The sequence below is a fragment of the Schistosoma haematobium genome, chromosome 3, assembly GCF_000699445.3.
Source record: "Schistosoma haematobium chromosome 3, whole genome shotgun sequence".
NCBI lineage: Eukaryota > Metazoa > Platyhelminthes > Trematoda > Strigeidida > Schistosomatidae > Schistosoma > Schistosoma haematobium.
The window spans coordinates 4,996,422-5,009,794 of record NC_067198.1 but is presented as its reverse complement, the minus strand read 5'-3'; the positions used below and the strand labels follow the sequence as shown (position 1 = coordinate 5,009,794).

Here is a 13,373-nt window from a genome sequence, read left to right as displayed (position 1 = left end):
AAAATTTCTCGTCCTGCTCAGCGGCAACCAACTCTGGGAATTCGTATACTGCTCTTTATAGGTTGGCTTTCTGTACACCAATCATTGGAGAGACTCACTTGATCTTTATTTCAGTAGAACCTCAAGAAGGTGGGATTCCGAATTCAGCTCCGATTCTATTGTGGACGTAATCGAGTGGTAACAATTATAACTGAGACGTATATACAAACAATTACCACTGGAGTAGTGAAACGACGAATGCTAGAACATCATCGGAGACCTGGAAAAAATTAGACACTCATTTCGTCCTAGAACCTAACTCTTCGGTAGTGCGCAACCACGATCCTGAAGACGAGAGTCGAATCCAATACCTTCCGTCTCACATGTGAACGCTTAACATCTAGACCACTGAACCAACAGCCAAAAGTGTCAATATACAACTTCAATCAAGCTACGGTATCGCACAACCGTATTCCATTTATTTAGGTGGGTAATTGCCTGACACCTAATATAGATTATATCCACTGTTCATGCCTTGTCACTAGAACTCCGGGAATTTCCTCTCGAAGCCAGTAATTAGTGAGCACATAACTGTTATCAGTATAGAGAATTTGTAGAGATTGTTGAGTTTTATTGAAATCATAAGCCAATCTATGTTAAGCGTTCGCATGCTGAACCGAAGGTACTAGGTTTGATTTCAGCGTTCAGAGTTGTGGATGCTCACTGCTAAGGATTCCTATACTAGGACGAAACGACCGTCTAGTACTTCCAAGTTTTCAATGGCGGTCTAACCTAGACTCGTTCATGATTTCAATGAAACTCAACAATCTCCACCACCCTATACATACGTTTACGATTGATTCGATTATGTTCACTTAACATAGCTAAAATGAAAGGCAAGAAGTTTCCCAGATGACAACTGTATCCAAAAAATCAACATTGGGGGCTGTATATTTATAAATTCATAATTATAGCATCATTATTGACCGACACAAGGCATACATGAATAAGTTGTAAGTGAATTAGAAAACACTATATGATAACTAGTTCACCATTACATCAATTACGGTCTAAATATATAACATAGGCCAATTTCAAAACGTCATTTAATAAAGGGTTATGAAAATTAATTGTAATGTATTCCACTAACAATCAATATAAAAATATCATGTGAGGGTAATTCATAAACATATTCGGAGATATCTTATATAGGATTAATTGAGATTATAGTCATGATAGCAATGATAATAAAGTAATGTGAATATTTAGGAGATTTATTCATTTAAACACAAAAATATTAGTACGAAATAGCATTAAAATATACATTCTCCACACAGAATTTATGTGGGGACTGGGTTGCTGCCTGGTTGACCAAACCAAAGCATGAGGTTTTCTAAGGGGGCACTCTCTGAGCATTTGGCCTACAAGTCTAATCTACAAAACATTGGCGCAACATTGGAAGGTACGGATCCTATAGTACCCGGTGACCAACAATAGGCTGGATCCTAGAGCCTATGTGCAACATTGCTTTGGAATCGTATTTCTCCAACTCCCCGAGGTAGATCCTCTGTATCCACCAACGCGGTCTAAGCGCTGGACATTCGCTTATTGTTCTCTCAATTTCGTAAACAACACCCCAGCCGCGAGAAGGCAATAAATACGAAATCCCTGGCAGCGGCTATATGCACATCTCATATGAGAGCATTTGTAGAGGAAAAATAAACACTCCTCACCTATGGCCGTTCCAGGGCATTTGGTGGAAAACGAAGTGTTTCCAAATTAATTAGAATAGTAGTGATAAGAAATGTCTAGTGTTGATCTGAACTCTAATGGAATAAACATAGGGAAATTCGGAACTTCCATAACGTTTTCAGATTATTATCCACATTTTTTATTGTTTAAATAGTAGATAACTGTATTATTGAATTTATATATTCCCCTTTATTGTAAGCTTTCATCGGATTTACTATCTATAGCTATATGTTTTATTGTCCCTTAGTTATTGTTGATTAGTCATGTGCTGTTTGTTTCTAATACTTATGGTATAACTGTGACTGTAGTATAAATTTTTAATGGGTATGTTGTATGATCCGTTATTTTAAGTTTATTATGTATGCGTTTTCAGTCATGATTAAATTGAGAACGATAGCCAACTAATCTGCGTTTTCTGATTACTTACTGAGTTAAGAGGAGTGCGAGGACCTAAGAGCGTGCTATTCGTTCGTCAGTGTGTCAATTGGTAAATAGATCACTAATCCTATTGAGAATATAGGTGAACTAAACGATTGTTGAAATTCAGATTGATGGATTTAATATGTAGTAATCGACCAGTGTACATAGTGATATATTTCAACGGTTAGCTGAAGTGGTACAAATCCACGATATACAGAAAGAGATAACATCTCAAAAAACCTAAATTTTAGCGAATAGTTTCATAGCAGCTGGGTGCTGAGTTAATGTAATCCAAGCTTTTTCAAGGAAATATAACCAAATATCAAAATTATAGAATATGAATAAGTACATGATTCTCTGGTTAACTGTATACTGAATAGTTCATCCAATCATATTAACAATATTGAAAGTAAGTACTTGCTGTATTGCCTATAAAACATTTGATATGTAAAGAAAAGTATGTTTAAAATAACTAATTATCGCCTCTGATCAGTGAATTTTTGATGAGAAAACGAACAATTTTATGGATGATATCAGTTAAACATGTCACAGCATGCATTAAATGAAAAGAAAAGTAAAAACAGAAAGAATAAATATTTGTGTTGACAAAGTTGACTGTCCATGAAATATGCAGATAAACTAAGATTAGAACAAGTTTTCATTGTAGTTCAACATAATAAACGATTGATTAAAATTTACTTATGACTAATTAACAACAACAAAAAATTAAACATGGATTGGTTGAAGTTAGACATTAACACCGTTGGATGCCGGCCGGCTCAGTGGTCTAATGGTTAGGCGTTCGCGCGCGAGACTAAAGGCCGTGGGTTCGAATTTCGCGAGCGGAATCGTGGGTGCGCACTGATGAGGAGTCCCATACTAAAACGAAACGGCCGTTCAGTGCTTCCAGGTTTTCCCTGATGGTCCAGCTTTAATTGACTCATGAATTCAACTATGAAAAAATAAACTTACTTTTTGTCTTTCTCATACTTACCACAATTAATTCAATTGGAATTGTAAAGCGTATTATAGCTGAAACTTTTGGATTGATAAAATGTTTAAAACACCATATAATTGTGATACATATCATTGATATTAATAATGTAACAAGATTAGTTTCTTTGATAATATGAATAAAATTATTAATTATCTAAATAAATAAACAAAAATAATACATGATAAACAAAAAGTTAAAAAAAAGAATTTCTCCATAGAAATTTTCACAAAAAGAATTCATCATTGACTTTAGTCACTAAGTCAGTCACCTATAGTGTACGATCGGATACATATATGCATCGGTCCAAGTTGCCATACTTCATAAACACAACAAGATGAACACTGAGTTCATAGAAGTAGTGAGTCCAATGGTGGTAATATATAAAAAGAAAGATTGCATATAATGACATAGTACAGGAAGAAAGAATTAGTTGGTAGAAAAAAAGATATAAAGCTACCTCCCGACCGTTGTTGCTACCTTGACGTGGCGGTCGGGCTTGCTTACTGTGATGAATCAATCGAGCTATACTGGCTGGGACAATCGTTCTTCAAGGTCATACCAAGACAGACAGGTCGGTTGAAGACCAAAAGCACCAAACCGAAGGTCCGAAGGCGAAGTCGTACTGCTGACTGTACAGAGGTGTGACAGCAGTAAGGTGTTTCCTTCAGACAACCAGCATGACAGCGATGCTGCCTTCACACAAGGAGGGGTGAGACGGATATCCGTCTCCGGCGGTAAGGTCTCAACAAGTACGGAGCTAACACAAAAATCACCCATAAAAAGGTCGTGTGACCGACCTCAAGCAGTTGTCCCTTGGGCACTGTGGTCACGCTCTCAGGTCACTAAGACCACTTCTAATCCGATTTCCTTTTCACGTACCTCCAGAACAACCCTTCCACGGTGTGGGCAACCGGGAAGTGATAACCGCCCTCATACCTCTAACAGCACTCAAGACCACTGTATTCATAATCAACCTCCGTCTTCAGTTCCTATTATTCCTCCTACATCGACTTCAAACTCTAAACTTCTTTTTTCGGCTTCCCCCTCAAGTGTCACAATAGCCAACGATTCTAGTGCTCAAAACACTCAAATGAATGAATCTACCGTTATTTATCCTATTGAAATGATTTATGAACATTTAGTTAATTTGAAGTTACTATTCATAAGAATAAATGGAATAATTGTTATGATTTGTTATATCTGAAGAACATAAATATATGGGTACGTTCCAGGAGCTATCTATAAACTGACATGAATATTCGTCAAGATAAGAACGAATAGTTTGACAGAAATCGACCGCCGAGCATAAAGAAGTCATTATATGTGAAAATTATATTTCAAATATTCTCAGTGATTGAAATTTAACTAATTCCAACGTTTCGTTTAGTTAACTTGTCTGAACTTCTTCAGGGTAATAATCAAAATTAAAATCATCAAAGAAATATATAGCTATTAACCAATCAAATCTATACTATATTTATCCAATCCTATTTGAATGTTGATTTTCGTAAAATAGGATAAAAGGAGACAGTTAACTACAAATCATGTGAAAAATTCAACAAGATGGAAATATCAGTTTACGGGTTGTGAAGATTGTTAAGTTTTTGACTGAAATCATGAACCGATTGATGATAGACCACCATTGAAAACATGGAAGCACTGGACGGCCGTTTCGTCCCATTACAGGACTCCTCAGCAGTGCGCATCCACGATCCCGCTCGAGGAATTCAAACCCATGGCCTTCAGTCTCGCGCGCGAACGCTTAACCTACTGGACCACTGAGCCGACATTCAATGGTGTTAATGTTTAACCTTAGCCAATCCACCAATCTGTCCAGTGCTTCCAGGTTTTCAATGGTGGTCTAACATCAATCGGTTCATGATCTCAATCAAAAACTTAACAATCTCCACAACCCCTAAACTGATACATGGAAATAATTAACTGAATAATAAATTGTATGTGTATGATTGTGTAGGTATGTATGTATGTGCGAGAATTAATCACTGACATTCAGTGTTAATATGTTATATATGAAGGAATAAACAAATAAATAAAAGTGCACGTTCAAGGTTGAAAAACGGTTTCTGAATCATCGATGTGCATGTCAAATTTAATAATCAAACAAATACATAATTGTATTTTACGAGCAAAGATGGATAGTAGCTAGCAGTGGAATCCAGGACGCGCGTTTCGTCCTATTTGGGACTCCTCAGTTGGGTGTACCTGCATCTCAGAGTTCATGTTCACTTTGGGACTTGAACCCAGTACCATTCTCTTCAAACGCCGTCGTGTTATCCACTCAACTACTGAGTCCTGATAGCCACTTGCTTGTGCAGTGGGGTTAATTTAAATTCACTTGGTATTGTTTTGCTTGTATCTTACCATGGAGGTTTAAGACTGCAATTTATCAGCCTGTTATTGGCATATGTGCATACTCTGTGTATGCCTCGATATTGCCTTAATTCACAAGCTTTTATAAGTAAAGATGGATAGTGGCTGGATGGATATCACTCGAAAACTTTCAAACCTTCAACTAAATGTTGGTATTGTGGCGCGTGACACATCAAAAATTTGCCGGTTTAAAAACCGTAGATGCACCATATGCATATGCATAAACCAGTACGAACAGCCTAGAGTCAGTTCTGAGTCTTTGTTAGTTCTTCTCTCCTAGCCCTACCCGTTTGAGTCCAGAACACAATCTCAGCTTTCACTGTATAAATCATGTATGTCAGACATACGCAGTTTCCATACAGGTGAAAAAGACCGCATCACACCATAAATATAAAATAACAATTATACAAAATCGAGCCAAAAGTGGTTGTGAGTGTATGAGACTGTAACTAATAAATTGGGAATATCTTAAGAATAGTAAGTCATATGATAATGATCAATAAATCAAATAAAAGCTTATAGTAAAAGGAAGGTATTAATTTCGACTGCAACGCGCAAACGGGCACTGCCGAGGAGTCCCAAACGAGGACGAAGCGTCCGTTCATTGCTTCCAGGTTTTCAATGGTGATTTAGCTTAGGTCGACCAGTGATTTTAACTGCGAAAATACTACAATCTCAAAAAATCACCTAAAGTAATTTTCATTTGCTTAGCGGAAGTCGTTTTATATGTTACACACTATTTTATTACTAGTTTGTCTTAGTCTAAAATACTGAAGGAATAATTCATGTTTCCGTAAATCTATGTTTTTGCCAGTCACTAATTTTGAGAGGTAACCTCTTGAATCATAGTGAGAAGCAGTGGAGCTCAATTACGTTGGGAGGGAGCCAGCCGTCTAATAACAATTGCGTAATACTGTGAATTAAGAATGTAAACTGTTGGATACCAACTTAATTGTTTAAATGTCAAGCAGAGGCAGTTAGCATCAAAGGTCTTTGAATTCGATTACAGTCATTTGGAGAGTTCCATACTAAAACGAAACAAATTTTAATAATTACCTAATAAAAGTCAATAATCATGATGCAGAACTTCAGAAAACCATTTAACTAAAACACTGATCATTGAAATGTACTTTTAAGTAATAAGTCACAATATGTTATTTCAAAGACCAAGATATGTCAAATGAAAATGGTCATATATTTTGAGACTTACATAAAAAACACGGAAAGGTCCTGTAGCACGATTTAATCGTATACCAAATAATCCATTTAATTGACTAGTGAACACATGAACAGCAGATGCACAAGTGAAGCCACTTAATAATGGTTCCGATATATAAACTACTAATACACCAAGACGAAGAATACCCAAAGCGACCTTGAAACCAGTTATCAGAAATAAGAAGATATTGAAGAGAAACAATAAAAAGAGGATAAAAATTCAGTAACGAGTACATATTAAAGATGAATGAGTAATTTTAGACTTGATAACTTTAAAATAAGAAAAACTACAATAATTTAATAACTACATCATTTTGTATGGCAATAGTTTATGAAGTCATTAACTTAAGCAGAGATGGACAGTGGTTAGCAGTGGAATCTAGGATGAGAGTTTCATCCTACTCAGGACTCATCAGCCCGATGCACTCAGCATTGCAGAGTTGATATCCACTCTGAAACTCGAACCTAGTACCGATCACTTTAAGGACTATCGCGTTATCTACTTAGCTACTAAGTTCAGATAGCCACTAGTTTGTGCACTGAGGTGGATTTTAATTCATATGCATATACATCTGGCTGACGAGTCCCAGACGGAAGGAAACGCGCGTCCTGAATTCCACTGCTAGCCACCATTCATCTATGTTCAAAGTGATTGTGACTTAATGACAATATCGGGACAATCCATAAAGGATGAATATATACCAAAATGAGACTGATCATTCGCAATCTCAAACATTAATGGAAAGATGAAACAAACAATATACATATGAATCAAAAGTCACTAACTGTTTATCCGAGTGATGTCACTAGGTGTACACCACATGCTTTTATAATCTATGTGATAATGATTGAAGATGGATGAAATAGCTAGAAATCAGTCGCAGTGTCGTATATGGATTAATTATTCATCCTACCAGAAATATAAAGTTGCAATATTACTTTATTTCTTTTATTATGCTAGTTCACTCCTTCATTTTGAACCAAATTCTTTAATATTAAGCCTATCTTATCATCACTGATAGAATGAGTATTAGTTCGACACACTCGCTACTTATCTTGCTAGTTGCATCTCGTTCGCTCTACTTGGTGTGAAAAAGAACAAATAAAAATCTCTCCTCGATACTAACTTGGTTACGACTGACTGACATACACTTCTGTCTATATAGTCTAGTGAAATTCACTGGTATTCAGATCAATTGAGTGAAAATAGAAACACTGACATAGATTCAATCACACCAAAAGTCTTCAGGAAAAAAACAATAGTCTAGTTCATTAGTAAACGTGAATATCCAAGTCGAAATTCCTAGTTTGTACCTCTATTATCACCAACAAGTTACCTGATGGTTAACCTCTGATTTGTTAAAAACATATAATGGTAAAGTTTAAATCTAATTGCCATTGTAATGAAAGAAGTCTTGGGTAGCGTTAGCCAATTTATTATTATGTAATATCACACAGTGCATTTGTAAAACATGAACATAAGACATTAAATACACTATTTGCACATCTTCATTGAGTTCCCCCATACAAACTCTTTCATTCTTATTTTTATTTCGACTGCATTGTGTTTTCCTTCCTTTTCTCTTTATTTTCCTCTTCTGTTTGTAAGAACTCTACTTTCAATTACTGATACATACTACTTATTTGTCCGTACAAGTAGCATACATCATGCTACAGCTTCCATAAAGCGTAATAAGGCAGAGTTAATTTGTCTGTTGATAAATTTGAATGCATTCATTTTATCCATTGTTTGACACATGTCTAGCAGTAGGCATGTTACCGAAGTACGAAGTTTGTTTTATCCTTAGAGGTGTACATTTTAAGGAATATGTTCAGCAAAATGTATAAAATCCTGATTTTTTGCTTTTGTATATGCACATATAAACTGATACATGCAGTTGTAGGTGGAATGTGACGCGTATTTATCTTTGTTCGCGTTACTGAGCATTGCGTTGTGTTCAGTGGGAAAGTACTCTTTACAAATCCGCCATTAGTCCTTGATTGATTCTTTTGGTGACTTCAATCACGTTCGAAACCTAATCGGATAATTATGTTTCGTTTCAAGTTTGTAAACTTTCATCTTACTACGGTATTCAATAATGTATTTCAGTGTAAACATTTAAGGGCAGCCATTTTCTCGAGGACAACTATCTACTACTGAAAAAACTTCCCCTCGAGCTTCTTTTCCTGGCTCCGTGGAAGAGCATTTCCATCAGCCCATATTTAAAGTATATAGATCAAACTTTTAAATATTGCTGACCCCAGGTTTATTTCTGATGTATACTACGTTTGTCAGGTTTTATCATTTCTTCAAGAAATGGAAAGAATTATTTCATTCACCTTCCATTGTGTATTCGATATCACGATGAACTTTATAAAATTTTCGAGTGCCTCATTTATTTCGTTACAACACACAAAATGTAGTCTCATTGATAGAAGACAGTAATTTTGTCCTTTCAAAATTTTTGACGAAGATATCGTCAAGGACTGGGCTTTCCATCTGTTTAAGCTAGAAATGAATGTGTTTTGTTCATAGTTTTAGTAACTGATTGAGGTGAGAATACAAATTATGAACGATCTTTGTGCAACGCCAAAAATAACTTTGGAATGTCCACCTATTTACTAGGGTTAAATGAGGATTATAGATTAGTGTGAGGAATTAGAATTTACAGTTAGACGTTAGGATTAAGAATTAGATTTAATGTTTTCATCACAAACTGACATCAGTTATAATGCCAAGATGATATTTAACCAACTGAGCGAATTAATTTCACACCAAAATTCAAGGCCTGGTATCTCAAATCTGGTTGGTTCGTTCATAAATTATCGTCTAGCCAATACGTGGTAATTAGCACAAACAATTATCTTCTGTTCTAAGACCTCTCTAAGTTATTTAGTAACTTTATTTTACGTTACTGGAGCTTTATATTCGTTTGAATATTCGGCTTTGAATTTATTTTGATCTTTTAGAATTATAGTGATTTTACACATATATTTATATGTACTCATCATCAACACAACTTCATAGCATTTATCTGGTTTGATTAGTACTAAGTTGTCAGAATTTTGGAAGTTTTTCAAGGAGTTAAAATGGGCTCTAGTCATGATTTTGGACTGAAGGGATGGTGTAGTGTGGAAATGATTAGCAATGTCAACTAGATTTAATTTGAACTAACCACGTTTGTTTTCATTGAATGACTTTGAGTTAGATGCCTGGTGGTATATGTTTGTATATTTGAACTTCTGTATCAATTCTGTTGGTAGATTTATGTTGAATGAGAAAATGGAAACAAAGAGATAAAGTTTTAGACTAACTTTTCTTCAGTTTTGTTTTAGATAAGTTGAACATATAGGTTGACCTAAATCGTTTGAATATTCTCTAATCATTTTCACAATCATCACACCTTTAGATAATGATGTGCAGGTTAGATTAGCTGTCTTCAACTGACCAATTGTATACAACATACAACGTTGAGTTATTCAACTAGTTTCTTGCATCAACTAGCAATTGAAGATCACCGATTATTTTATTTGAAGAATCAAGATGAAATTTGGTGAAACGATGGAGATTTACGGGAGAAAGGAGAAGATAAATTGATTGAAGAGTTCTGCATAATTGGTTGTCCGAACCTGTGTAGCGTGAGAACCTGGGCCAGATTCTAAACTCCTTATAACTGACCGAGTAATCGGCGTTTATCTAACTAATCACGTTAGTTTCAAGCATGAAAACCATACAATTCACAAAGCGATTCGCTAACGTTTGTATAGATAACACGTTTCTGTGTTGTTCAAATGTAACAAAGAAACGTGTGTTGATTTCACTAAACAACCAACTTGAATAAGTGGTAAGATAATCTCTAACTGAACGGGAACTTATTGGTGTGTTTTTTAAAATAATTTCATACTATTCACAGAACTACTTAAGCAAATAATACTCGTGTTCTCACTAATGACTATCAGATTTGATATGGATTTATCAAAGTTCTGATAGGAACCCATGATTTGTGAGGTTGGTCTGTTTTAGTATGAAGTTATCTTCCAGACATCACCGGATACAAATCAAGTCAAATAGAAATCGTATTTGGAAATAGGATACCAACTCAGAAGACGCTTAATGGTTTTATTCTCGACACTAGACTTATTTGTCGTAAAGTCTGAACCCATACTAACTTCACATTGCTGATCTCTGTATCATGCTCTTCGGTTTTTAGTAGTTTTCCACTTAATGCCAGTTTGCAGTAGAATTAACCGTTTTAGTTAATCCCTGAATTCCATAAATTCAGTGGTATTATAACAGGGGTTTTTGAAGTAAAGGTTTTGTATATTCTGTATTTAAAATGAAAAGAATTTCAATTCGTTATGTTACTTATCTCTTAACATTACAAACAAAAACAATGCAATTATTCAGCGTCCTCCATGTCTCACCCTATAGTACATAACTTAAAGTAAATCCAAATTCCTTTCAGCACATTTAGTTGGAGGTAATTTTTAGCGTTGTGGAAGACTAAGTCCGTAAACACAACATTTTGCTCTTACTGGAAACTTTAATATATAGGATATAGTGAAGTATTACGCATTTACTCCACTACTGTTCTTCAATATATACACCAAATCTGATTGAACAATACCAATCATTGATTAATAAGGAAAAAATGAAGGAAGTTGAGAATTTTATTATTTATTTCAGAATCAATTGGAAATTAGTAGGAATTTTGAGACAGTTTTCATCACAGATTGATCATTGAGAATTAGGGAGTAGTAGTGCACAGACATTTCATTCTAGATTGGGAAACTACAATAGTGTGCGCTAACCTTATCTCGATTGTTTATATTTATTTATCTGAACACATAGATATTGGTACAAGGAGGCACCAAATACATATGCGCCACACAAATTTCATTTGTTTTGTGTTAGGGCCGGGATACTGCCCGAGTGCCCAAACTGAAGCAGGTGGTTTTCTTAGGGGGCCACAACCGGAGCCTTCGACCTAAATGTCTGATCCACAGGCAGTGGAGCAACGTAAAGAGATGCAGTTCCGTGGTAGCCGGTAACCAACGATTGGTTCATACGCCTTTTGTTCCCGCAGGATACTGGAGCCCATGTGCAGCGTTGGTTTGGAATCAGAGTTTTCCTACTCCCCTAGGTGGATACTCCATATCCACCAACTCGGTTAAAGCGTCGGAAATTCGCTTTTCGTCCTCTCAATGTCGTAAACAACACACCCACCACGAGAAGGCAGTGAGTAGGACTTCCCTGGCAGAGGCTATATACGCGTGGCTATGTGAGAGCATTCTGAGAGGGAGAGCGGACTCGCCGTACTCTCTGCCTTACCAAAGCATTTAGGGGCAATCTTATCTCTACAATAAACCAAATAAGCAACTATATCAGGAGCAACACAGCTATCATTGAACTTACTATACGTACATCATTCTATACCACGGATTGAATGAAGGTAGTAATGTAAATGGCGCTTGCTACGAAAACTAAAGTCACTAATTTTGGTTCTAAGCAAGAACGTTCGTGGGCGCTAATTGATGAATTCCCATCCACTTGCCATTGGTTTGTAATAGTTCCCTAATTCACACAAATCTAGAATCTCAAAAGGGAATTAGTTAAATAGAAAGAAAAATGGGATTCCATTGGTGATTAAGTATTTGAAATTCATAGGAATAGATTTTTCAATGTTCACTATAAAATATATACGTGATAATTACCATAAGATTATAAATATAAATTACTTAAACTCACTTGAAATAATCCAGTCAAAATACATACTGTTATAACAACAGTTAAACGAAAATCATCTATTTGTTTTTCATTAAAAATATCATATTTTTCTAAAGAATGATTGTTTACATCGAATAATGATGTTAATCTATCAACAGGATCAGCCGTTAAAAGTGAAACAACAGAAAATGTACCTATAAAAGTATAGAATTTCAATGCATTTTATATGGTAAATAGGTGATATTGAAAAGAAAATTTATTTATATTCTATGATCTTATAAATCGTCAAAAAAATAAAATATCTTGTAATCAGATTGGTTGAAGTTAAACATGAACACCATTCGATGCCAGCCAGCTCAGTGGTCTAGAGGTTAAGCATTCGTGCGCGACACCGATAGGTTTTGGGTTCGAATCTCGCGCACTGCCGAGGAGTCTTTTACCAGGATGAAACGACCGTCCAGTACTTCCAGGTTTTCCATGGTAGTCTAGCTTCAACTGACTCATGAATTCAATTATCAGATTATGCATGTAATAATTATGCAATGGCTAGGAGTACAAAAAGGATGTACAACAAAGACATGTTTGTAAAAAAAACAACCATTCGGAGTATGAAGCAGTGAAAAAAAATGATCAGAGTGAATAACTTCTTATCGTGTCTTCTAAGATCTAGTATTCCTTAGACATACCTATTTTACTTAACTAGTTCCAGATTAAAGCACGATTTGGAAACAAACAAAAATATATTTCAGAATTCAAAATAATATAAGTTGATGTAGTAAGGACGTTCATGTATTTATAAAATTTACATAGGAATACTCCAGTGATTTTTCCAGATCATTTGGTAGCGCTGATTAGTTTAATAATAAACCAATCATTAGCTTTCAACTA

The 13,373-nt window shown here is 35.4% G+C and overlaps 1 protein-coding gene across 1 annotated transcript in view; it reads right to left on the bottom strand.

Moving 5' to 3' along the window:
* Positions 1 to 13,373, bottom strand: part of MS3_00010566 (uncharacterized protein) — a 51,715-nt gene that overhangs the window by 30,966 nt on the left and 7,376 nt on the right. The window contains exons 4-6 of the mRNA XM_051218942.1: positions 12,507 to 12,679; positions 6,750 to 6,914; positions 3,146 to 3,301 (exon numbers count right to left, since the gene is read on the bottom strand). Coding sequence (XP_051068761.1) covers positions 3,146 to 3,301; positions 6,750 to 6,914; positions 12,507 to 12,679 — 494 coding nt within the window. The remainder of the gene's footprint in view (positions 1 to 3,145; positions 3,302 to 6,749; positions 6,915 to 12,506; positions 12,680 to 13,373) is intronic.